The following is a 27667-nucleotide window of genomic DNA, read 5'->3' as shown; positions in this document are numbered from 1 at the left end:
ATCTTGATTACTTTGCCTCAAACAAAGCAAAAACAAATTTAGTCAGCTAAAAAACTTTGGCAAATCATCTTTCATTCATTGTATGTAAAAGAGCTTCGCTTTTTGATTTCCATGGAGAACAAAAATCTGGTGAGCTTTTGAGCGACACAAGTGTTAGTAAGTTTTCATTTTTGGGTGAACAACTAACTTTTTCTTAAACCAAAGGTTTATGGTCCCTCTCTTTATATCCTCTTCAACAAAGAAAGTGCTCAACAGAAAACCATCAAAAAGCAAAAGAAATACCTTCAAACTCTAGTCTTGGTTCTTCTCAGCGTGTGAAATGGGTGAGATGGTATTTACTTTGTCTTCGTTGATGTGCTGATCTCAGTTATCAGCGTGATACTGAAGCACAGGAGATGCGATTTCACTGTAAACCTGCGACAACTTCATTAATGTTAATATTTGTTTAATAGTGATTAGAATGATGATTATTATTAAAGAAAACGCATTAAGGTGCAATATGCTACAGTCATGGTATCAGACGGTAATACCATGGTACATGATTGAATATGGTTGCCATATTCACATACTATGGTATTTACATGCACTCCAATTTACTGCAAACACTACCATAGTATTACTATCATGATCCTGTCCAAAAAGCCATGGTATTACTGTTGTACCATGTTTTTTTTATTTAAATGAGAGACCCTCTAATCAGTAATCACTATAGAAATAATATCTTTTTTTAGAGCTTTATAGGGCCAGTATTTGGTTTTGTCACTTCAATAAAGTTTTGAACTGTTTTCCCAGCATCCTCCCCTGCCCTCCCTCTCCATTGTGGCTCTTCTGTTCAAGGACACAAGGCAGTTTCCCTATTCCAATTACTGTTTTTCAATGCATCTGTGAAACTGCAGACACAGCTGTGTTTCCGAGGTGTTAGATGACTGACTAAACCCAACTAGAGATATATAACTGTGTAGTTTTTCTTTTCTTTTCTTTTTTCTCCATTTTATGGATTAATTTGATTGGTAATTGCTGTTTTATTAAAATGTATAAAATGGGATATGCAAGATTTAATTTTTTACAGTTTTAGTGTTTTTGTTTTGGCGCTGATGTTCTGTTATGCCTGATAAACTAAGTTTGACTGTACGGTTTTCACATTTAGAGATTCAGGTAAGTTTAATCAAGAGATTTAATGGTATTTGGTATTTAGTGGTATTTAATGGTATCTCAGGTGGTCTGATGAGCAAAACTTGAAAATTGTTTATTGAACAAGTACTTTATTACCGTATACTCATTATACAGTGTTACCATATATATATATATATATATATATATATACATATATCAACCCGATCACACTAAATGCGTCTCTATAGCACACATTGTGTTTATCGTGCAATTTATACGCCAAAATGAGTTTTTACGTGCATATGATACGCATGGGTAGGTTTAGTAGTGGTAGGGTACGTGCATATTATACGCATGGGTAGTATTAGTCATGTGTGGGGTGCGTGTGTATAACACGCAATAAAGTGCGCATCAAATGCACGCGGAAACTGCGTATCATACGCACTTAAAAACTCATTTTTGTGTATAAATTGCACGATAAACACAATGCGTGCAATAGAGACGCATTTTCTTGAGATCAGGCTGTATATATATATATATATATATATATATATATATATATATGTATGTGTGTGTGTGTATATATATATGAATCATCAAAAGCATGTTATTCTCCTGTTTGCTGATTTTATGATTGTTTTGGCTAAACGCTCTCCTCCGTTCCTCTCTCAGTGGTTAGAAGTGGTGATTATTACCTGTTTGAAACTGACAGTGAAGAGGAAGAGGAAGACGACGAGAAAAAAGATGAAGAAGCACCCAAGAGATCAGCCTTTCAGGTGACTGAACCGAATTTACACAACTTTTTGTGTTTCCGAGGTGTTAGATGACTGACTAACCCAACTAGAGATATATAACTGTTTTTTTTTCTTTTCTTTTTTTTCTCCATTTTATGGATTAATTTGATTGGCAATTGCTGTTTTATTAAAATGTATTATGTATTTTTATTAAAATGAAACTTTAATTTCAACCCGGTAAAGCCTGACATTTGACATAATAATCCGAAAAAAATCTATATTTTTTGTGACAGTTTATTGAACCTTTAGATAAAAAAAAAAAAAAAATCAAATGTGTTTTCTGAGTATCATATCAGGGTTTTTATGGCTCATATATGATATAGTGAGAATATGGAGCTCATACTTGAGGAAAAAAAACACCTCGGTTTTATGAACTGGGCAAAGATATGCAATTCGGTGCAGATGCTGGTATGCTTCTAATGTAAATCAGTGAGATCTTTATAGCAGTATATCATACTACTGATATAAAATGCATATAAATATCATTTGTCACACTAGATCTGCTAATAATATGTCTTATTAAACTGATATTTAAATGCTTAGTTTTATGATCAAAGCTCTGTAGTTTTAAAACATAATGCAATGCAATACAATGATGATTGAGAGATCAGTAAGTGTTCATCTTGAAATGTTATATTACTAACAATATACAATTTATTCTTACATTTACTTGATAAAAATCAGTGCAGATTTCACAGCAGAAAGACATGTGAACCACGAGCTGAAGGTGGATGATTTTACAATTATACTAAAATATCTTTCACTTGCTAAAAAACAATCAGACGACAGACGGCATGTAGATTGTGTGCAACATGTTTATCAGCAACGTTTCAATCATGTGGATCATTTACAGGCCATAAATTGTGCATATCAAATATGAGATAGTCGGCTTTATAGGGTTGATTTGTTATAGCTCAGAAGACGTAGTCAAGATTAAAGGAGAACTCCGGTCAATTTTAACATTGAGCTCATTTTTTTGTACATTTGGAGTGCTGTCAATACAGAGAACAACGACAAAAATCGGTGTTGCCTACACCGTGTTATCCTCTTTTTAAAATTTGCACCCTGTTGACTTCAATGGGGCAAGTACTAAACCTGCTTTTAGCCTCTTAACATCCTTGATGTGTCATTACAAGTGCACAGAAAATGTGAGTGATTCCTTCAGAGTGAACGCGGTGAATCTGACTGCAGTAGATGTGAAAGATATGTATAAAAATTATGTTATTTTCTGACATTTTCTCACATTTTCTGTGCACTTGTAATGACACATCAAGGATAGAGCTATAGAGCTATAAAATTTGGATCATTTTGATCAGACTTGTGCGAGTTCATATTGAGCTGTCTGACTTTTGATTGCGGGTTTTGGTATCTTCACGAATCTGAGCAGTTTGAGACATTGTTGAGATCTCTTCTGAAACTCTACAGGAGACACGTGTGAGATTACTGAGAACTTTTTCTCAGGAGAAACATCTGAGAAGCAGGAGAATTCAAAGTCTCCGGTTGATCTCCATTTAATCCACATTAAAGTCCCCCTGAAGAATAATTGTATCCCTTAAATCACCAAAATGACATATTTAAACCATAAAATATTCTTCATGCCTTAAAATATCTTGAATGCAACTCTACACCCTTGCCTCATTTAATATTCACGGTTCTATGAATATGCAAATGAGTCCCGCCTCCACTCACTCACTCAGCTCAGAGATCCACTGGTTGACGATCACACGTTGATCTGATTGGTTACAAGGTAGTTTGTGACGTCAGAAACACCAGCGATTTCAAAGCGTGTTTTTGAGACTGTCTTTGGTTCACTGCAGTTTTAAGGAGGAAATACTCAGCAATGCTGTCGACTTATGAACTTACACATGGTTTGTCTTAAAGCGTATTAAAAACACCACATAGACATATAAGCAACATTAAAAGCTTGATTCTCACCACAGGGGGACTTTAAATTGCAGTTTTAATGAGATCTCTGTGATTTTTCTTTCAATCCCCAATCAAATAGCCCAACATCCATCATCTGTACATCTCCTCTTAATCAAAATGTTGCGTCGGTTCCTCCATCTTTTTAGTTACAAACCCATGTATTATTTGTTCATCTGTTGTTTTAGTGTTGTAACTGTTTGAAGGGTTTCAGGACACTGATGCTGTGACTTTCTCCTGGTTCTTTCTCCTCTCAGCGAGCGATCAGAAAGTTTGCTTCGGCCCTCCTGGCTTTACCCAGATCAGTCATTAAACTGCCCAAAACTGTTCTGCAGTATTTAATCAGAGCGGCCAAGGTACCACCGCAGGGAACGGCTCATCTGTGTTTATCTGTGTTTGCTGATGGTGTTTTATTGGGAGATTTCCATTCCATGTTGTTCCAACTATGATATATATATTTGTAAATATAATGAGATTGTGAATAATGTGAAGTATCCTTCAAAGATGCATGGAATGGAAATGATTTAGAGGTGTTGTTTAATGTGAATGTTGTGTCTTTGGTGTGTGTTTTTTTTTTTTTTTTGTGGGTTTATTTTTAATAATTGAATTGGTAACAATTTACAATGAGGACCCATTAGTTCATTTAAATTAGTTGATGAGCAATGCATTTACAGTATTTATGAATCTTTATTAACAGTAGTAAAAACACAACTGTTCATAGTTCATGTCAGCTCAGGTCCATTAAATAATATTAACAGATACAACTTTGATTTTAATGTATTAGTAAATGCTGAAATGAACATGCTTAATGTAATAAATACTAATGTAGTTAACAAATGGAACCTCATTTTAAAATGTTATCATTTAATGTTGTTGCTAGTAAATTGTGTGATTTGCTCCATTGCATTTAAGAAATAGCGTTCACACTGAACGTGAATCATTCTGATATTAATGGAGCAAAAAACAGTTTCTGTCTTTGAATTTTCCATTTTCTTGTGCAACCTGGATTCAAACAACTCCATTTAATCTGATAATTAAATGCATACTCATCAATATCCATGCATATGCAATTCAAAAACTGGAAGTGGCTTTTCAAAGATTTGGAATATTCGGATGGAAAACAGTTGTTTGTATGCAGTGTGTGGATGTGCTTGTCAAATTCAGCCTTTTCAGGGGATAAAATACACATTCATGATCAAAATGAAAAATGCATTGCATTGAAACTTGAATCATGGGTTAAATTTCAACTGGTTTCCTGAAATGGCTGGACATGTTTGTGTGTTTAAGTCCTTGTTTTCAAACACGTCATTAATGGATGAATTTCTATTGCTGTTGCTCCGTAGTTTGTGTATCATACCTGGATCACTGACTCTAAAGCAGTCCTGAAGGAAAGAGGCAAAGGGAGGCGTTATTTCTGGAAGCGCAGACACAGAAAAGACAAGAAAGAAGGTACAGCTACTCTTTAACATCTGAACATTTGTGTTCATGATTGTAAAGTTGGTCTCAATGGACAACAACTTCTTGTGTGTAGTTCATGTGGCGATAGAGGTCGGTGAAGAAGAACGTCAGAGTTCAGAGGAAGAGAAAACTGACGGACCAGGTGTGTTCATGGCACACGTTCGTTTTACCAGTTCATATAAACTTCAGAAAAACTTAAACGTAACTTTCCACTCCCTGTAGACAACATCATCAAGAGGGTCTTCAACATCATCAAGTTCACGTGGGTCTTGTTTCTGACCACCGTCGAGAGCATCACCAGGTGGCTGAACTCCGTCTGCAGGGAGTACATCGACATCTCCACCGTCCTGCGCATCGAGCGCTGCATGCTGACCAGAGAAGTCAAAAAGGTTCTCTACTGATGCTTATATATATACATATAGCTAGCTGTGCATTAAACCATTTTAATGCATGACATCGAGGCAAAGAATCGCCCAGTGCAAAGCGAAGCATTCAAATGATTAATGCACAGCTAGCCGTGGATTGTCCCGCTTATACCACGGTCATTTACCGGCATTAACAAGTTAAAGCTGTTATTGATGTTTGCAGTGCAATATTTGACTGGAAGGGTAAAAATGATGGTTATTTTCGTCAGTTACGGCTCGTTAGATCAAGCATTCTGCCCGCTTTAAATCAAACACAGAGATAAAGACCATGGTATATGTATATATACTGTATATAGTGTGTGTGTACTTGTACATCTATCTTTGTGAGGACCAGTTTGAGTTTTAGACCATTGGAGTGAGGACAAAGAGAGTAAAGTGAGGACATTTTGGCCGGTCTTCACTTTCTGAGAGCCTTTAAAGGCCTGTTTGAGGGTCAAGACTTGGTTTTAGGGATAAGGTTATAATGAGGTTAAGGGTCGGTTTAGGGTCAGGGGTCGGGTTAGGCACTTAGTTGTGATGGGTAAGGTTAGGGTAAGCGGCTAGAGATTGCATTGTGTCAATGAATGTCCTCATAAAGATAGATGTACAAGAAAGTGTGTGTGTGTGCTTGTTTACAGTATATGATTTATGAGGACACAAATTTGTATAATGACATGGGCATTACACTCGTATTACAACATATACGTTGTTTATGAGGACATTTCCTTGTGGGTATATTTTTTGGCTACCATGAGGAAAACAGTTTAGGGTTAGGAAAAAGAATATACAGTTTAAAAAAAAAAAATCAGTATGTATATGGAATATCTCCATAAAACATGAAAGCCCAACATATGTGTATATACATTTTTTTTTTTACTTGAAAAATATATATTTTTATCAGTATACTAAAGTAGCCTGGAAATCCAGACCTAAATCTGAAAGATAAATGGTCTGGCATCGACTAATGAAAATCGAGGGGCGGCACCAAGCATGCATTTAAAAATCTCACTGCACGCAATTGGATAACATTATGACCAATCACAACAAGCCCCATACGCTTAGCTACCAGCAGAGCTAACTGGTAGATTAGACTCTTGCCGTATCCGGTCGGCGAAACAGCAAAAACGCCCTTCTTGCAAAGGAAGGATTCGAGCGCCGTCTTCTGTTCCTCTTTTAGAGAAAAAGCCAAGTCTAACTCGTTCATTGTAGCGGCCAAAGCCGTTTCAAACAACTGGTGTTCATCCATAGCCATCTTGCAAAGTTTACTAATGACTTCGACGTCACAGCGCTGTCGTCTTCTGTTTAGCTCGCCTCTGGCCCGCCTATATCAGATAACCCGCTGTGATTGGTGCAGCTCGGATACAAGGGCATATTTAATGAGCATCATTACTCGACGCCAGAGTAAACTTGCTGAGCAAATTCAACTTGTGCTCTCGTGAGAACTCTGGATTTCCAGGGTATTACTAAAGAGGAAAGTGAGGCCAATGGCTGATATTTGAAATTCACCTATAGCAAGATGCACACAATGTGTTAGTACATGTTTGATAGTTAATGCATTAATTAACATTTAAGGGGAAACTAAACCAAACAGGCTCGATAAGAATAAATGAGAAATACTCTGTCTTTGAATTACACGTGAATAATTTAATATCGATGTACTGTAAAATTTTGTCATCTGCAGTGTCGTCTCAAACATCATCAGATGGCACATTAGTTTGCCATTATTTACAGGGATCCTTGTTATGAAATGTCGCAAAAAAAATAAAAAAAGATCAGCCAATATATCGTTCTATCACTATTTGCTTTATTTAATATAATTTAATGATGGAAATTGATTGCAGAAAAAGTATATTTATAATATTTGTAATTAAAATGCATTGGTAGCTTTTGGAATCTGCACAAGGTGCAACACGTTTTTGAGAATAATCCAAAAACGTAATGAATCAGCCAAGCTGCTATGGGTCTCGAACTGATCCCCTGTGTTCTCTGTCCTGCAGGGAAACGTGCCGTCCCGTGAGAGCATCCATGTGTACTACCAGAAGCAGATGAAACTCAGTGGATCTCGTGAATCTGGACTGGACCGGATCAGTGAGGAGGATTCGGGCTCAATCAGAGCCCGCCGCAGACGTGGCGGACACAGTCTGGATTCCATCCAGTCTGAATTCGCCTCCAGAGACAGCCTCTCCAGGTGCTCATCCTCCACTTTATTATTTTAGGTTGAATCTGTAAGACCCGCCCAATCGGATCAACGACAGTTTCCGATAAGCGGGTGAAGGTTTCTTGTGCTTTTCAGTGTGGCAAAGTCATTTAATAACCTCTATTTCATACAAAGGTTTAATTGATGTTTGTTAATCTCTAAAGTCCCCCTGTAGTCAATCATTTTATCCCTTAAAACTCATCTTTAATCACCAAAATGACATATTTTAAAGTTTTTTCCTTGAAAAAAAATGTGTCATGCCTTAAAATAGCTTGCAATGAATATGCAAATGAGCCCGCCTCCACTCACTCACTCAGCTCAGAGATCCACTGGTTGACGATCACACGTTGATCTGATTGGTTACAAGGTAGTTTGTGACGTCAGAAACACCAGCGATTTCAAAGCGTGTTTTTGAGACTGTCTTTGGTTCACTGCAGTTTTAAGGAGGAAATACTCAGCAATGCTGTCGACTTATGAACTTACACATGCTTTGTCTTAAAGCGCATTAAAAACACCACATAGACATATAAACAACATTAAAGCTTGATTCTCACCACAGGGGGACTTTAAATGTAGATGAATGTTTGATTATTCTATTTAACTCTTTTCTTTACATTTTACACTCGTTCACCCAACAATTTGAGTCTCGCACCGGCTGGGTATATGATCTAATAATCTCAAACTCCTCAGTCTCGGTCGTTAGACAGAGGTGATTGACTAATATCTACTTGTTCATTCTAGAATATATTATTTAGTCCCCATAGATATGAACACACTTAATTAAGGTAAGACTATATCTAATCAACTTCACTCTGAGGGTTTGGAGACAAATGGCAGTATGTGTTTGTGTTGTCCATATCTCAGGAGATCAAAGTATGTTAAGTTCTGTTTGTCTTACAAATCACATAACTTAAAAAATCTCACCCCAGAGTTTTTGCATTGCGACATTTTCATGACTAGCACAATTAAAGTATTTTTTTTTTCTCAGGAGCAACATCTGAGAACCAGGAGACTTTTCCCTCATGATTTCTTGTCATCTTTTTCATTGCATTATATTTCCACTCATCTGTCCATCTGTCCATCCATCAGCGCATACACCGAAGCCACCATGCTGTTTTCCCGCCAGTCCACCTTGGACGACTTGGACGACATGCCTCAGAATATTCCCAAAACCAGCGAACGCGCTCGTCCCAAACTGCGCAAAATGTACGGCTTGGACATGTCCAACTCCTCGGCGGACAGCGGAAGCAGCGTCATGTCCAGGTGCTCATAATGAACAACTCATAATCCTCTTCATCACATTCATCCTCACCCTCCACACTCCTTTTTATTTATTATTATTTTTATCTTATTATATTATATTTTGTTATTTTATTTTATTTATTTACATATTATTTATAATGTAAACAGGTTTGCCATGCTAATGGAAAACCTGAAAAATAAAGCAAAATAAATTAAAATATTTACTGATATTTTCACATTTCTGTTTTATCTGACTATATAATATACATATATTAGGGCTGTCAATGTTAATACATTAATGCATGCGATTGATTAAAAAACTTTAATGCGTTAAAATTATTATATCTGATGGTTAACTTTGCTGGATATGGCAAATGATGACAAAATGAACGTGTTATGAAGATAAATGGTGTATGCTTTATTTCACGTTAAGTGTGCGATTAAAACATTTTATCTATTGACAGTTCTAATATATATATATATATATATATATTTATATATATATATATATATATATATAATATTATATTATATATTACTAATAAAATTTGTATTATATTAATCATATATTAATTAGTATAGTATTAATATTGTAAATGTCATCTATTACATTTTTATTCATTTTAATAATACATTTTATTATTTTAAACTAATAGTAATACAGTATAATGATAATTACAAAAATTGTGTGTGTGTGTGTATATATATATATATATCAAAATAATAATTGTATGTACATAATACATTTAAAATTTACATACACGTTTATTATTGTAGAATAACATTATTTAGGTATTATTTTGTCAAAAATACAGTCAAATAATTGGTTCTACTTATCAGTTATTGGACATTTTGGAAGTATTGGACATCAATTAACTTCTAAAACTTAATGAAATCCTATAAAAAAAGCAAGGATATTTCAGTGGTAAATATACATTTTGGGAAGACAAAGTAAATGTTTAAGTTAATCTATTTGTGTAATTTTTTCATTATACAGCACTACAGGAAATGTTGTTACTCAAACCCTATACGTCAAAACTTCTGAAAATGTTCCACAATTCATACGTTGATATGTTTATTGTGATTGTAATATAATGCTGTTTCCTGTTTGTGTTTTCCAGTGAAGCCACTCAGTGCGTTACACTGTTCTCTCGACAAGGCACCGACGACACGATAGACGAGGCTGAGGACGAGCGAGACCAGCTGGAGGACAAGAAGAAAACAGCAGAGCCGGAGCGCCCAGCCAGTGAGGACAAACCTGAGGGAGACGATCAGGAGGAAGTGAAGCGGGAGGAGGAAGAGGAAGTCCAATGGGATTTGGTGGATCCAGAGGAAGCAGTGAAAGATGTTCAGGATCCTCAGCTGGAGTGTGATGATCACCGAGAGGAAGAGCAGTGTGTCACTGATGATGAGGAGTGTGAAGAGTCTATCCATCAGGATGAAGGTGAATCCTCAGGACTGGAGAACGTGCAAACGGATCTGGTCAGCGGGCAGATTTTCACTCCAGACACAGACGCGCCAAACACCTCAGACGCTGATGTGCCGCCCAGCTACAGCAAAGCCGTGAGCTTCGACCGTCTCTCTGTGAGCGACGAAAGCGACAGCGATAAGCGTCTGATGGTGATGACACCCGACAGCAAATCCGATCTGGACGACCCTCTGCTGCCCTCCACGACCACCGATCTGACCGCCAGCGAACTGCTGCTCAACAAGTTAGTCGTTTTGCATGACGGCTTATTTAAATGGGTCTGTTGTATCAAGAAGTGGCATAAATGTGGTAGAAAATCCCAATACTGATATTATATCTCACTACATACCAGTGTTATTTTAGTGTATACTATTTGTAATGTGGGTTGGTTCAGAAACGAGGGAGAGTAGAATCCAAATGCAGTTAAAAGACATTCAACAAAACATAACAAAAGTTAATCCAGGCAAATGAGATGAAGAAAAAACTGAGTAAATCCAGACAAGTGGCAAGGCAGGCAAAACTGAACCATGAAGGTCCACACCAGACCAAGAACAGAGGAAACACTGGGGCTTAAATACACGAGATAACAAAGAACAGGTGTGGGTAATGAGTGGCTATAGAGACTAACCAGGGGTGCGTTTCACAGAAGCATTGTTAGCCAACTATGTTCGCAAGTTCCGTCGTTATCAGCAGTTCAACGAGTCAGTGTTTCCCGAAACCACCGTTCTAACGAACATTCGCAAACAGCATCGCAAAGTTGTGTAGTTGGAATGACAGCGTCGACCTGTGGTTAGAAGCAGTTTCTAGATTGCATGACATGTATGTGGACTTAGTAAATCCTTATCTTGAGCAAAATAAGCAATCTGACATTCAGTACAACCTGTGTCTTTTAATTATAATACATACAAATGTTATTTACGTCTTTTAGTTTAAAGCACCGTTTTTGAAGAGTGCGCATGTGCGAACGTGCTCTACTATGTAAGAACGAGCCTCTATGAATGAATCTGGAAATAAAGCAAAATAACTGAGAAAAATGAGAAATAGTCCTCAGATGTCATGTCTGTAATTTATAGCAAACCATCTAGCGTTAATTCGATCTCAAACAGATTCATTAAAAGAAGTTATTACTCCACCACGTGCGTGATGTCATAAACCAACGTGATTGAACGACCACTTTGTGACAATACGGTTTCGGGAAACAGTCGTGACTAGCTAGTTGATTTCATCAACGATGCATCGTACTGTGGTAGTTAAGCACGAGGTACGTCGTTGTTCGGGAAACGCACCTAAGGGTAACTGTGGAAACAAACAAATAAACAAGGCAGCAATGGAAACGGAGAAAACAGGAAGTAATCACAGGAAGTCAAACAGCAGGAACAATAGGAACAAAAATACACTTCCAAAATAAGATTCCAAAAATTCCATAAGATTCCAAAATGTCCTTAAACAAAAGACAGGAGAAAAGAGACAGGAATTGTAACATTATTATAGTTGTATTGCTATTTTGAATAAGCTTTTCAGGTTTCATTTTATTTGTAGTTTAATTTTTAGTAAGTTTGCTATGTGCTTTTTGTCATATTTATCTTTTTTTTATTTTTTATTTATATATATTTCCAGAAAGGTGTGTGATTTTATTTTTATTTGAGCTTTAGTTTTTTTTTCAGTTAGTATATTTAGAACTTAAACTAAATAACATTTTTTGATATGTTGCCTACTTTGCAACTTACTGAAATTAGTATACGTTTTTATACTATATTTCTTATTATATAGTATAATAAATATAGTATAAACATAATTATTTCAGTAAGTTGCAAAGGCAACATTTAAAAAAATGTATTTAAAGTTGTATGTGTATATAAACGTACTGTATACTCACACACACATATATATTTGAGAGAGAGAGAGAGTGAAAGAGAGAGAGAGATAGTATAGGTAAAGTGTATATAAAGTTTAACATAAAAAATATAAAGTTTTTTTTTCTATATATTAGTTAATCTAATATATATATATATCTTTGATATCCGTAAACTTTATTCTAACATTCAGTATGTAATTTACATATTTATATTTTATTATTAGCTTTAGTTCAGTTAACATTTTTTTTTTAAATAGTTTTAGTTTATATGCAACACTGCTACAGTACATACTCAAGTATGCACTTTCCCCTTTACCAGCACAACTAATACACAGTATGTATTGTAGGTATAATCATTGATATGTGACCGGCTACATGTGGTCATTTAATGCGATCTGTTTTCCCACTGTTATCCAGAATGTTCTACGACGAGGAGCTGGAGAACTCCGAGAGTTTCTATAGATTGCAGCCGCTGGGCCTGCAGCTGTGCTACTCTCTCTATAACCTGCTGGTGGCGCACTCTGAGATGGTCTGTTACCTGGTCATCATCCTCAACCACATGATCTCGGCTTCCATGGCGACACTGGTGCTGCCCATCCTCATCTTCCTGTGGGCGATGCTCTCTGTTCCTCGGCCCAGCAAGCGTTTCTGGATGACGGCCATCGTTTACACAGAGGTCAGGGTTTGTTTTGGGTGAAATGACTTGTGTATTTAATTTTGTGGGCACAGATTCTGTGCAGGCCCAGTTATATGTGTAGTATGTGCAAATTATTCATATAAATGCAAACTTTTTTAAACAAACAACATCAGTCAAAAAATGTTTTAACAGTGACATGTTTTTGGTTTTTACCCCTTACCACAACATAATCACCACCCCACAAACCACCCCCACACGTTCATAACTAGCAATATTTGACATGAGTTCCATCTATTCATCATATGTGACCCTGGACCACAAAACCAGTCACATGGGTAATTTTTTTTTAAATTGAGATTTATACATCATATGAAAGCTGAATAAATAAGCTTACCATTGATGTATAGATTGTTAGGATAGGACAATATTTGGCCGAGATACAACTATTGTAAATCTGGAATCTGAGGATGCAAAAAAATCAAAACATTGAGAAAATCTCCTTTAAAGTTGTTCATTTATGTTCGCGATTGTGCAGCATTCACTCACAAAAATAAATGTTTTATATATTTACGGTAGGAAATTTACTAAATATCTTCATGGAACATGATCTTTACGTAATATCCTAATGATTTTTGGCATAAAAGAAAAATCTATAATTTTGACCCATACAATGTATTGTTGGCTATTGCCACAAATATACCCGTGCGACATGTGACTAGACGGCACCATAGCATCTGTTGTCGAGATATATGCATATCCTCCGGTATAATATCCAACATACACAAGGCAGGGTTCTTATATAATGACAGACTTAAAGTATTATTCAAGGTGGAATTCCTCCACCTTGTCACATTCATATAACATATGAACCATAGTTCCTATATCTTTGTTACTCCGCCAGCATAGTGCAGTATCTTTTAGTTTAAGTCTAGCCAATCTGCTTGTAGACCAGTAGCATCTGTTAAAATGTTTATATCATTTGTAAATATGTTTTTATGTCCTCCAGGTCACCATCGTCGTCAAGTACTTCTTCCAATTCAGCTTTTTCCCATTCAACCAGAACGTGGAAGTCAACGAGAAGAAGCCGTACCATCCTCCCAACATCCTCGGCATAGAGAAGAAAGAAGGATACGTGCACTATGACCTGGTGCAGCTGCTGATGCTGTTCTTCCACAGATCCATACTAAAGGTTCTTACTCTTATTTATTTTGCCACATAATGTCCATCTAATCGTAGTGATGCTAAACTTGATAAAGTCAGTAGAACTAATAAACCTTGCCATTAAAGCACATTTCATGCATTTTCATGCTTTATTAAATAAACTATTCTTGTGTACTGGGCGGAATAAGTATGGTTAGCATATGCAAATATAAATGCAGAATGCATGCAAATAAAAAACCTAAATAAGTATATTTGGGAACACTTTATTTTAGGGTTCAGTTCTCACTATAAACTAGTTGCTTATTAGCATGCATATTACTAAGATATTGGCTGTTTATTAGTACTTATAAAGCACATATTAAAGGGGGTGAAATGCTCATTTTCACTCAATCTCCTGTTAATTTTGAGTACCTATAGAGTAGTATTGCATCCTTCATATCTCCAAAAAGTCTTTAGTTTTATTATATTTATAAAAGAAAGATAGGCTGTACCGAGTCTTTCCGGAAAAAAACGAGCGGCTGGGGGCGGGCCGTGTGGGCGGAGCTAAAGCTGTGCTAACTGATCTAACAACACACAGAGACATTTGTTCAACAGTTTTACTCACCGTCCGGTTCCAACGCACGACCGCGAACCTTTATCATTGTGACTGCTCGATCCTTAAGCATTAGACGATCTGCAAATCCGTCGATCTGGGCTTTGTTTATAAAACAATCATCGTCGAAATGCAGGGAACAAACAGTCTTACACAACCTCCGCTGATGCTCTGGAAAAACAAACTCCATCCACTGGTCCCTTAACGCTGGGTTCTTTAGGAATCTGTGCAGGGTTGTCTTGCCCTGGCAACCAAAAACCCACTTCTTTGGTGACATTGACTTCCCTAAAGCCGAGCATAGCGCTTTGATGGGCGTACTGCTTTCGCTCTCTTCTCTATCTGGTCTACGTTTGCGGCGCGCCCGCGGAGAAGTGGCCTTAGGACCCATATAAGGAAATTCCGTTACATCTGACTTCACACATGCCCATACTCGAAAAAAACTTTCCGAAACTTGTGACAAACCGGAAGGAGCATTTTTGGAACAGAAATACTCCTTCAAACGTACAATTTAATTTTTGAAACTTTGTCCATGTTTAGCATGGGAATCCAACTCTTTAACAGTGTAAAAAACTCAGTATGCATGAAATAGCATTTCACCCCCCCTTTAATGCCTTATTTTGCATGACCATATTCTACATCCCTTAATCCTCCCCAATACTTAAACTTAACAAATACCTCAGTAACTATTAATAAGCAATAAATTAGGAGTATATTGAGGCAAAAGTCATAGTTAAACGTGAATGTGTTCGACATACTAAAGTGTTACCGTATATTTTATTAGTACCGTATATTAATATATGTCAGAGATAAAGAGCATTCAAATGATTTAATGCACAGCTAGCGGTGGATTATCCCGCTTATACCACGGTCATTTGCCAGTATTGTCAAGTTAAAGCTGTTATTGATGATTGCAGCGCAATATTTGACCGAAAGGGTAAAAATGTAGTTTTTTGATAGTTACAGAGACAGAGAGATGCGTGTGTGAATTACCTGCGTCTGTGCGGCGTCTCTCTCTATTTACAACGAAGCAGCAAGTTTCAAAAACTGGGATGTAACTCCCTCATTGAGAAATATAATGTAGCTATTCAGTAGCTAGCTATTCAGTTTATTTATTAATAAAAGTCATATAACAAGTTTCTGTGCTCTTGAATGCTTCTGTGATCTCCCATCTCTCTGTTTTGTGTGCGCTTCAATGAAAACAGTGCATTAATATAGAAAAGTGATTAAACTGACTAGAACTACCTGTGCATTGAACATTTTCATTGCACACCATCCAGCTAATCAGAATCGAGTATTTAGACAGATCATGGTACAAGTTTGCATATTTATTTAATCTTTAAGATCTGCACACTGCTTGATTTCCATAGTCCAAAGTCTTGTTGGGAATAAATAACGCTTGCTTCGCCTGTTTTCTGCTTTAGCTTTGAGATATTTAGCAGCTTGGTGCCAAGGTACAGCTGGAAACATAATTCATCAGACATTATGAGATCAAAACGAAGCCACTAGACTGTTGAGAGCTTTGAACCATAAAATGGATTTTAAAATCAATTCTTAATGTTTGAGGTTCCTCTCCTCTCCAGGTTTCAGATTATTTCATAAAATCGAAGCTTCAGCATGACATTGCACTTTTCACCAGGGTAAACTAATATCACAAAAAATACTGTGCCTGTAAAAAATACCTCAAAATCAAAACCAATCTGAAACCTGGAGTTAAACATTTTATAATTATAACATTTTAATTATTATTTTTTTAGTAAACTGTGCACTGATACATTTTCTCAATAAAGGATATTTATTAAATGTAGAAGTAAATCAAGTCTTAAAAGCAAAGGTTTAGGAATGCTAGGTTTGTAGGAAAACAATATAATTTACTTGTGTTTGATTTTATGAAATAAAAAAGGCTGCTTGTAAACGTATGCGTGATTTTTAAAATGCAACCCAAAAAGAGAAGCTGCTTAGCCGTCAGAAAATTGTTTGTACACCTCTCGGCTGGTCAAACTAAATGTTATAAGCATTTTAGATAACATTTTTTAGATGAGGTTTGCAATTATTTTTGCAAACCTGTAGAATATAGGTTAAACCCTTGATTTTGTTGTAAAGCATTTAAGACGAAGACGGTTCACAAAGTTTAAGATCATGAGAAAAACAAATTCAGTCAAGTATGTCCAAACTTTCAACTAGTAGATAGAGTTTAATCTAACTTTAATCTAATTTTAGATGGAAAATTTGGGATTTATACTTTTATTGCTTAAAGAAATGGTACATGAATTTTTATCTCATTTGTGGAAAGTGCCTTTTATGTATTAACGACTTTGATTATACAGGCAATAAATGGGTCTCGGATGAAGCACTATTTTCAATTTCCAGTTTGTTTTCCTAACCAAAGACCATCACAATGGCTTCAATGCATCCAGTTAATCTCATTTAGTGTACCTGCTCTCTCTCTCTCTCTCTTTGTCTCAGTGTCATGGTCTCTGGGATGAAGACGACCCTAAAACGTCCCGAAAAGATGCGTGTCTTCATCAGGACGAGTCTGTGGACGAGGGGAAGATGGCGGTCGTGATTCCAGCCGAGGAAGAGAAGAGGAGTTCACCAGCGTACTCGCTGAAGACCGTGAACCTCGGCATGTCCGTGGACTCGTCCCAGGTGCTCATGCATATGCGTTATCCTGAGCAGCGGCCTTATCTGCGGCGGCAGAGCACCAGCGGCGGACCTCAGCTCTCCCGGCGCTCCTCTGTGCGCTCCAAACGCGGTGAGACTTACAGAAATCACTTCACTTTTTCAAGAGACTTATGGAATAATCTGCCCAACTCAACCCGAGCTGCTGAGTCCATAGCCATTTTCAAGAAACGGCTGAATACGCATCTTTTTCGGCAACACCTGATCCATTAATACTAACACTTTGTTTTCTCTTCTATTCTATATCTATTTTTTTTTTAATTGCGTTAGACTAAACTGGGAAGGGTCATACAGTAGCACTTATTGTCATAGTCCTATTGTTAGTTGAACTGCTTCTATTGCTCTCCTCATTTGTAAGTCGCTTTGAATAAAAGCGTCTGCTAAATGATTAAATGTAAATGTCAAAACCATTTCATTGTTCTGAACCAACTGAAGTTTATAGAGTAATATTAGTCAATAACTGTAGTAACCAGTGCATGAATAAGAATTTCAGTGCTATTCATTGTGTGAGAGAGACAGACTAGGACCATAATTATTACATAGATGAAAGTATGCAGTACACGTGATGTTATTAAAATGAGCTTTGACGGATACAGTGCTATTGAGGACGACACTCAGATTCTTAACCTGTGGGCAAGGAAAAATAGTAGAGTTTTCAATAGCCACAGAAAAGCAATCAGATGTTTCTGTCAAAATAGTTTTTGTACCTACATAAATAATGAATAGAAGAGGGCCCAAGACAGAACCCTGAGGAACACCAGTGGTGACTTAAAAATATTTGACATTTTTATGACTTAAATATAAAAAATGCTATCAATATGGTACAAAACAGTCCTGTTCAAATGTATGTGATAGTTAAAAGTAATCAAAAAGTCAAATAATTTGTAATCAGTAATGGACTTGTAAGTAATCTACACATCATGAATCTGGTTGGTCAAGGTCATTTATTTGAACAGACCAGTGAAAATTACATGCTATTTTGTTTGCTAATGTGCTCTTTCTGTTTATTCTGGGGTTAAGCATTGCTGTGGGTTTAATTGTGGTGACGTTTGGTACTGGTTTGATTCACAGGCAGCACAAGCACACGGAACAGCGTTCCTAGAGAAAGCAGTGAGCCAGAAGTACCGCCGAAGAGCCGGAAAGAAATGATTATGGAGAAGATCCGAGAGCAGCTCATCAAAGCAAAGGTTTACCTGCTCAAAAAGTGAGTGTGTGTGGGAAAATAATTCAGATGGACCTGATTTTCTCCACTTCTGACTGTTCCTTTCTTCCTATTGATCAAATTTAATTTGATTTACATTCTAAAAGATTAATTAAGTTGTTAAAGTTTTGATTTGATTGATTACCAAACCGAAAACACCAAATTTCTAAAAAAATAATAATAATGTATTTCATAGGGTACTATTGTAGTTAAAATTTGAATAAATTATTAAATTATTGAAGTGTTATGAATTAATTTGATGACAATGGTCATCTAAATTTAATCAAACCATTAAAACAGAATCCAGAAAAATGGAAATGGAAATCACGGATTTTGGGGAAAAAACTAAATAGAATTTAGAAAAAACTTCATAGGATCCTACACTTCCAATCAATTCCCAATGGATAAAAATGAATTGCCACTCTACATTTTTCAGATTATGGAAGTAAAATGGGTTATGAAAGCCATTTCATGCTGATAGTTTTGGCTGATTGATGTGCACTCTTTCATCCTAATATTTTTAATATACTTCATTAGTCTATATTTTCAGTCTCTGTTTCTCTTCTTTCTTCAGATTGGTTAGGATCTATCAGCCCATCCGTCAGTTCTTCTATAATCTGATCCATCCCGAGTACAACGCCGTGACGGATGTTTACGTCTTCATGTTTCTAGCAGACACCGTAGATTTCATCATTATTGTCTTTGGATTCACGGCATTTGGGGTAAATTTTAAATTATGTTATTAAATAGAAATTGAAAAAATAGTATTTGAGGGCAAACATATTTTGAAAAAATTTAATTATGGATGCAGTTTGCCAATGCAGGAATTAGATAAAAGTTTCAGATAAAATTCATACTTAAAAGAACCAATCCTCGGTTATTCTCCTTGACCTGCTGTTGTGTGGCTCTGTGTTGATGTTTGTTTTCTCTGGCTCACAGAAACATCAGGCAGGAGCTGATATCACGTCCTCGCTGTCAGAAGACCAAGTTCCCGGGCCGTTCCTCGTCATGGTTCTCATCCAGTTCAGCACGATGGTGGTGGATCGCGCTCTGTACCTCCGCAAGACTGTGATGGGAAAAGTGATTTTCCAGGTCCTCCTGGTGTTCGGCATCCATTTCTGGATGTTTTTTATCCTGCCAGCAATCACAGACAGGTAAAGGGATCCTAGAAATTCCAGTTTAATTTGAATTCAAATTAAATAAATTAGTAAAACTGTGGTTTTTTAACAGGAAAAGCATAGCATGTGAACAAAGATAGATAGATAGATAGATAGATAGATAGATGGATGGATGGATGGATGGATGGATGGATGGATGGATGGATGGATGGATGGATGGAAAGATGGATGGATGGATGGATGGATGGATGGATGGATGGATGGATGGATAGGTGGAAAGATAGATAGATGGAAAGATAGATAGATAGATAGATAGATAGATAGATAGATAGATAGATAGATAGATAGATAGATAGAAAGAGATAGATGGAAAGATAGATAGATAGATAGATAGATAGATAGATAGATAGATAGATAGATAGATAGATAGATAGATAGATAGATAGATAGATAGAAGTAAAGATAGATAGATAGATAGATAGATAGATAGATAGATAGATAGATAGGTGGAAAGATAGATAGATAGATAGATAGATAGATAGATAGATAGATAGATAGATAGATAGATAGAAGTAAAGATAGATAGATAGAAGTATAGATAGATAAAGATAGATAGATAGATAGATAGATAGATAGATAGATAGATAGATAGATAGATAGATAGATATATAGATAGATAGATAGATGGAAAGATAGAAGGAAAGATAGATAGATTGATAGATAGAAGGAAATATAGAAGGATAGATAGATGGATGGATGGATGGATGGATGGATGGATGGATGGATGGATGGATGGATGGATGGAAAGAAAGATGGATGGATGGATGGATGGATGGATGGATAGATAGATAGATAGATAGATAGATAGATAGATAGATAGGTGGAAAGATAGATAGATGGAAAGATAGATAGATGGAAAGATAGATAGATAGATAGATAGATAGATAGATAGATAGATAGATAGATAGATAGATAGATAGATAGATGGAAAGATAGAAGGAAAGATAGATAGATTGATAGATAGAAGGAAATATAGAAGGATAGATAGATAGATAGATAGATAGATAGATAGATAGATAGATAGATAGATAGATAGATAGATAGATAGATAGATAGATAGATAGATAGATTTTAACTTCCTGGCCAATTCAAATTCACACTTTTGAATTGAAAGTTTGCGAGTTCTGTAAGAGCTTTTATCTTCTCTGCAGGCGCTTCAGTGATAACACTATCGCTCAGTTGTGGTACTTTGTGAAATGCATTTACTTCGGCCTGTCAGCGTATCAGATCCGATGTGGATATCCGACTCGCATACTGGGAAACTTCCTCACCAAGAGCTACAACTACCTCAACCTCTTCCTCTTCCAGGGGTGAGAAACATGTTTATGGGTGATGTCGCATGTAATTTACGTTTATATTTATGTGGAATGAGAAAGAATCTGAAAAAAAAAAAAATTGTGTTCAAACATAGAAACATTTTGTTTCCTTTTACTTACAATAAATTGCCAAGGTTGATATATCGGCCGATATTTGGCATCTTTTAAATGATCGGCGTCTCGTGTTTTAAAGAAAACCAGTCGGTATCTATACATAATGGATACTCCTGCTTAGTGAGTGTTGTACGTCCAAGGTTTCGCCTGATCCCGTTCTTGACGGAGTTGCGAGCCGTGATGGACTGGGTGTGGACGGACACGACGCTCAGTTTGTCCAGCTGGATCTGTGTGGAGGACATCTACGCACACATCTTCATCCTCAAATGCTGGAGGGAATCAGAGAAGGTAAGAGAGGATATATATCATTTACTTATTATTTCAACAAACCTGCTCAGTCCAGAATCCATTCATTTTCATTACTTCTGTATAGAAATATACATCAAGTTACTCAAACGACATTTAAACATATGGTACTCTTACGTGAAAGGGTCGTTTCACAAACATTTTCAATAAAACTTACCATGCCTTAAAGGGATGGTTCGGAGTAAAATCAACCTAGGGTCCTTTGCACCATGACCTCGAGCCAAACACCCCCCCCCAGAAGCCTTTTTTCCCTTGGTCGAACATTATTCAAGTTAGAGCTTATTTAGTGATATCAGCCGAATATAGTGCAGTAAAAGTAAAAGTACAGGACAGTAAAAGTCCTGGCAGAAAGCGATGCATAAGGATGTAGTGTAACGACGCCCAGTTCCATGTATGGACTAATATTTTGTTGGTTGTACCAGTTTGCAACAATTATTAGTTAACACTAAGTTGTCAACACTTAGGAAAAAATCAAATAAATTCACTAGCTTTTCCCTTACACTAGTAAGTTTTGCAAAGGAGTTTTACAGGCTTTTCCCAAATCACTGAAGTGACCGGGTTAGCGGTAGCATAAGCCGTCAGGCAAGTGATATTTAAATAAACTCCTGATGTACTTACAAACTTTCCAATGCCTCGTTTTATGAGTTCAGAACCTATTTGTACTACTGTAGAAGTTTGGTACCATTCTGGGCATTATTAGTGGGGTAATTTACGAGATACAGCCTTGGATCCATTAGCGCCTGCACTAAGACATCCGGCTGATATCTCTAAATAAGCTCTAACTTTAATAATGTTCGACCAAGGGAAAAAGGCTTCTGGGGGTGTTTGGCTCGGTGCATGCAAAGGACCCTGGGTTGATTTTACTCCGAACCATCCCTTTAATAAATAAACGTACTGCCTCCCATGCCTTTTCTTTTGCGTTTAAATCTTCATTCTGTGGGTCATGCAGAACTTTGTTTTTCTGCCTCCACGATGAGACGAGTTTTATCCATTATGTTGCTTTGTTTTTCCAAATGTGAAGTAGGGTGTATTTTTATTTCCTTTACCCAGTCATATTCTGACCTATGAATCACTAGTCTTCAATTGACCCTTCGCAGGGAGTTTGATTGACAGGCGATCTGACCAATCATAATCCGCCATCCGTCGAATCCGCCATTTTTGTCCGACAAAGCAGTCAGGAGAGTTAGTAGATTAACGTTAGAAGATTTGAACTTGAAAAGCGGAGTGTACTGACGTCTTTCCGCGGTTAAAACAACATTCCTTCTGATGTTCATTCAAGTTTATTTGATGCTATAAATGAACTAGAAGGAAGAGATGATCAGTTCACGAGCAGCTTTAACTGAGCGATCTGTCACGACACATTGAAGAGCCACAAAACGGTATTTATTGTTTAAATTGCGTTAAAAAATGACCAAATTTGAAAGTTGAGACTTTGTTTCATATCAAAAGTAACCTGGTCTGTCCTGTCAGTCAGTGTCATGTATGTTTCACTGCGTGAGAACATGCTGTGGCGTGAGAGAGGCGTGGCTTGTCGGACATAGCAACAGTAACTAAAGGGGGTGGGTCTTTGCGAACAGAATGTGAAATTACATTTTAATTTTGACCTTGAACAATAGTCAAAACATTTTTTTTAAATGAAGCACATGCACCACAGAAAGAATAGACTACACACCTGCATCTGCAACCATTACAGCAATGCATTGCAGTGCAGTGTGTGTATGCTCTTAATATAGGACCTGAAAGAATACGTACCGCATATGCAGATCATGTGGGCGTAAAGCAACATCCTAACCAGTTGTGTGTGTGGTGTCTCAGCGAAACCCTCAGCCTCGCGGGCAGAAGAAGAAGAAGGTTGTGAAGTATGGAATGGGTGGCATGATCGTGATGCTTCTGATCTGCATCGTTTGGTTCCCGCTGCTCTTCATGTCTCTGGTCAAATCTGTGGCAGGAGTGGTCAACAGTCCACTGGACGTGTCCGTCACACTCATGCTCGGAGGACTGCAGGTGCACCTTACATTCAAGCTGTTGATTTCATGCTCATGTCACATTTCTGACAGTTTCTACATCCGGTAAAACAGACACACATTGTGTTGTTTCAGATGTTTCTCCTAAGAAATCAAATAGACACGAATGAGCCATAGTTTTCATCCAGTATAAAATGAAATTAGAATGAAAATGGAAAGAATCTCAGATCATTTAATGAAAAGTGTTTGTGTTTATATTGAGGTCTCTGCAGTGTTAATTTATTATTCATATACGATTTATTAATATTTTGAATAAGCTTAGAGTTTTTTTGTTTTCAGTTCTCATTTAAATTTTAGCTTAAGTTTTAGTAATTTTTATTTTCTATGTATAATATTCTAATTATAACTTATTGATATAATGTATTGTTTTTTTTATTTTTAATTATGTATTTTTATGTTTTTGTCATTTTTATTAAATATATTTTTTTCTGTGGTCTTTGCTTTGTTTCTATTTAGTTTATTTTTTATTATAATTTATTGCTATTATTTCTATTATAGTTTTCATTTTCATTTTAGAGTAAGATTCTGTCATTTTTATTTTGCCATGTATTTTTAATTTAGTTTCAATTTATTTTTCTTTCTGTTTTAGTCATTTTACTACTTTTTTAAAACTTACACTTATCTCAGTTAGTCAGCAAGACAATGTTTTAATCTAATATTTTTATTTCAGCTTAATTTTAATGGCAAATAGTTTTGGTTAACACTGGACTTTTAATTGCTGACTTTGGTATCTTGGCTATCTGAACACAGTCTGAGACATTGTTGAGATCTCTTCTGAAACTCTAGAGGAGACACTGCAAGATTACTGGAGTGTTATTTAGGAGAAACATCTGAGAAGCAGGAGACTCGTGTAAAAGTCTACATATGATCTTGATATATTTTGTTTTTTCTTGTTCAGATCTCAGGGTGCTTATCATTTGATAATTCGCTCTTGCGTTCTGTTTTCCAGCCGATCTTCACAATGAGCGCCCAGCAGAGCGATATAAAAGCTGTCAGTCCCTCAGATTTTAAAGTGTTCATGAAGGAATACGAAAATAAAGCAGTAAGGAACTATGTTTCTGCTAACAAATCACAGTGGCTCCTTTGTATTTTTATGAATTTTTTGTGATGCACCATATATACAAAAATTTGTGATAGTTGAGGCCCATTACAATAATTCACATTTCACTGCATAATCAACATAAAAATAAGAAATTATATTTTGCATGGATAAAATGAAGCTTATGTGACCCTGGATCACAAAACCAGTCACAAGTCGCTTTTTTTTGTGGCAATAGCCAACAATACATTGTATGGGTCAAAATTTTAGATTGTTCTTTTATTCCAAAAATCATTAGGATATTAAGTAAAGATCATGATCCATGAAGATATTTTGTAAAATTTCCTACCGTAAATATATAAAACATTTATTTTTGTGAGTGAATGCAGCACAATCGTGAACATAAATGCACAACTTTAAAGGAGATTTTCTCAATGTTTTGATTTTTTTGCACCCTCGTATTCCAGATTTACAAATAGTTGTATCTCGGACAACTATTATCATATCCTTACAAACCACACACCAATGGACAGCTCATTTATTCAGCTTTCAGATGATGTATAAATCTCAATTTCATAAATTTGACCCATGTGACTGGTTTGGTCACATTTTGTAGGACTATAAAGATTATTTTATTTTGCATTGTGACAAAAAGCTAATATTGCCTGCTGCTGATAAATTGTGAAAGTAGATGCTTGTGTCTCCTGCAGAATGCCATGATGTTCCTGGAGTCTTATACTCCAGAGGATTTGAAAATAGCTCAACTAGAAGGAAGTTCAAACTCGCTCTGGACCATCAGCCCCCCGAGCAAGGCACACCTCACTGATATGCTCGATGGAGAGCAGAATTTCCCTCTCACCATGACCTGGTCCATACAGAGGTAGAGTTCAACACCACAGCTCTTATAATAACCTGGTCTGCTAGTGCCTGATGGGTAAATCTCAAAGCAACATGTGCAGGTTAAATCTAAAATTATATTATATTTCAATCAATATTATTTATATAAATGTAAAGTTATTTTATATTTTATTAAAATGTAGTGCTGAAAAGGTGGCAGGGTCACATAAGGTCTACAGACACTGCCTAGAGTAGAAAATGTACCAAGTGAAAGTTCTCATTCTTCACAATTATCAAAGGATTCTCATTACTGTAATGAAGTATTTTTTATTACTGTATTGATTTTTAAAAATAAAAAAATGTATACCATCAATCAGCATAAATTAAAGGCAGTAAAACGGATAAAATCTCTCTCTCTCTCTCTCTCTCTCTCTCTATATATATATATATATATATAATGATTTTATCTGTTTTACTGTCTTTAATTTAATTAGATATTTTTCATCTAATGCTGGGTACTCACTAAGATTTTCAAAATATGAGAGACCACAAACATGAGGACAATAAATCCTAGATTTAACCGTTTTGCTCCTATAGTGTGTGTGGTGTGCCATGATGTGACAAAGACAGCACACCACACACAAACAGATTTTCAACCAGTCAACTTTTCATTTAAAAAAATAAAAAAATAAATGTAACTATAGTATTTCTTTGGTTATACAAATGTTCAATACACCTATAATTAAACCATGGTTAATTTTCGGTCTATCTCTGTCTGTCACACACACACACACACACACACACACACACACACAAACACACACACACACACACAAACACACACACATCATGTGTACTGGTACATCTATCCTTATGTGGAAGTCCCATATTAGACGTTGTGGTTTTTATACTGAGCTAATTACATTTTCTAGCCCCTTTCACTAACCTACCCAACACAGAGAACCTTATGCATTTTTACATTTGAATAATTATGGGTCCTCATAATGTAGGTCAAACCAGTACACATACACACACACACACACACACACACAGATCTATTCTGTTGCTATTTGGTTAGCTACCTGATTGACAGACTGAGGTTTTCAGTTGATTAATTTCAGTTGTGTATTGCTGTATTTGTCCATTAGGAACCTCAGTTTAGGTGCCAAAGCTGAAACGGCAATAGGAAAACACCACATTGATCTGGATAAAGACACCAGAACAAAACTAAGTAATCTACTGAAAGATGGTAACAAGGAAGATCCAGTGTGAGTTTAAGCATCTCAATACTAATATGGAACAATCGCAGTCTGCATATTTTTCTTTTCTTTTTTCTCTTGGCTGAATGGTAAATTGTAATATTTTTTTCAAGGCTCATCAAGAAGATTTTTCCAAGATACATCAGAGCACCAAGCGACTCCAATGCCAAGCCTATTGAACAGCTTTACTTCAATAATGATGAAGGTCTCTGCCATTATCTACGCCTTTGCTACATTGATATGCTTTTCTACAGCCATCAACATGTCTATTTCTATCTGATCCCTAAGGTGAACAATACATGGACATCACGCTATCTTTAAACAAGAGCAACCAAAGCATCTCGGGGAGCGTTCAGGAGTGGTGGATCGTGAATCAGACAAAACCAGGCCCGTTAAATATGTTCAAGAATGGAACTGGATCTGGTCTGGAGATCTACATCTTCAGTGATCAAGTCAGTCCGCCCAGTCTGGGCTTTCTGGCTGGTTATGGGTAAGTGACAATCGGGACGTGACACATTACCAGTCGCAAGTTATCTTTCTGTCCCCCCTAATGGAATAAAAACTGTGCGGCACTGGTTCTAGAAGTCTTTTTTCCAATCATTTTTCAAATAGGAATTAAAAAAAACCTCTTAGACTGTGTAAGGGAAAGAACTACAATCCCATGAAGCTTTGAGAACAGCATAATCGAATTAAAAACTATGGAGAAATATAAAACTACTACTTATAAATGTATATGTATATTTGATTACGTCATTCGCAGTGTTTCATGGGAGTGGGCGGAGCTAAAGAGCTTTTTTGGAGCGTGTTGCTTTTTCCGACTCTCTGATTGGTGTAATTTTCTGTACAGCATCATGGGTAATGTAGTTTTTC

At 36.4% G+C, this 27667-nt stretch overlaps 1 protein-coding gene across 1 annotated transcript in view; it reads left to right on the top strand.

The window, feature by feature from the left end:
- piezo2b (piezo-type mechanosensitive ion channel component 2b) overlaps positions 1 to 27667 on the top strand; it is a 106542-nt gene that overhangs the window by 73560 nt on the left and 5315 nt on the right. The window contains exons 32-53 of the mRNA XM_079876648.1: positions 1786 to 1889; positions 4088 to 4186; positions 5174 to 5279; positions 5362 to 5430; positions 5511 to 5677; positions 7690 to 7880; positions 8979 to 9152; positions 10253 to 10843; positions 12872 to 13130; positions 14098 to 14280; positions 17308 to 17596; positions 18595 to 18727; positions 19299 to 19446; positions 19664 to 19878; positions 21054 to 21212; positions 21473 to 21620; positions 23454 to 23642; positions 24612 to 24704; positions 25412 to 25581; positions 26687 to 26806; positions 26911 to 27002; positions 27086 to 27287. Coding sequence (XP_079732774.1) covers positions 1786 to 1889; positions 4088 to 4186; positions 5174 to 5279; positions 5362 to 5430; positions 5511 to 5677; positions 7690 to 7880; positions 8979 to 9152; positions 10253 to 10843; positions 12872 to 13130; positions 14098 to 14280; positions 17308 to 17596; positions 18595 to 18727; positions 19299 to 19446; positions 19664 to 19878; positions 21054 to 21212; positions 21473 to 21620; positions 23454 to 23642; positions 24612 to 24704; positions 25412 to 25581; positions 26687 to 26806; positions 26911 to 27002; positions 27086 to 27287 — 3901 coding nt within the window. The remainder of the gene's footprint in view (positions 1 to 1785; positions 1890 to 4087; positions 4187 to 5173; positions 5280 to 5361; positions 5431 to 5510; positions 5678 to 7689; positions 7881 to 8978; positions 9153 to 10252; positions 10844 to 12871; positions 13131 to 14097; positions 14281 to 17307; positions 17597 to 18594; positions 18728 to 19298; positions 19447 to 19663; positions 19879 to 21053; positions 21213 to 21472; positions 21621 to 23453; positions 23643 to 24611; positions 24705 to 25411; positions 25582 to 26686; positions 26807 to 26910; positions 27003 to 27085; positions 27288 to 27667) is intronic.

The sequence above is a fragment of the Squalius cephalus genome (assembly GCF_949319135.1).
Source record: "Squalius cephalus genome assembly, chromosome: 7".
NCBI lineage: Eukaryota > Metazoa > Chordata > Actinopteri > Cypriniformes > Leuciscidae > Squalius > Squalius cephalus.
Note: the sequence above shows the minus strand (reverse complement) of the source record. Positions and strands in the feature narration are given on the sequence as shown.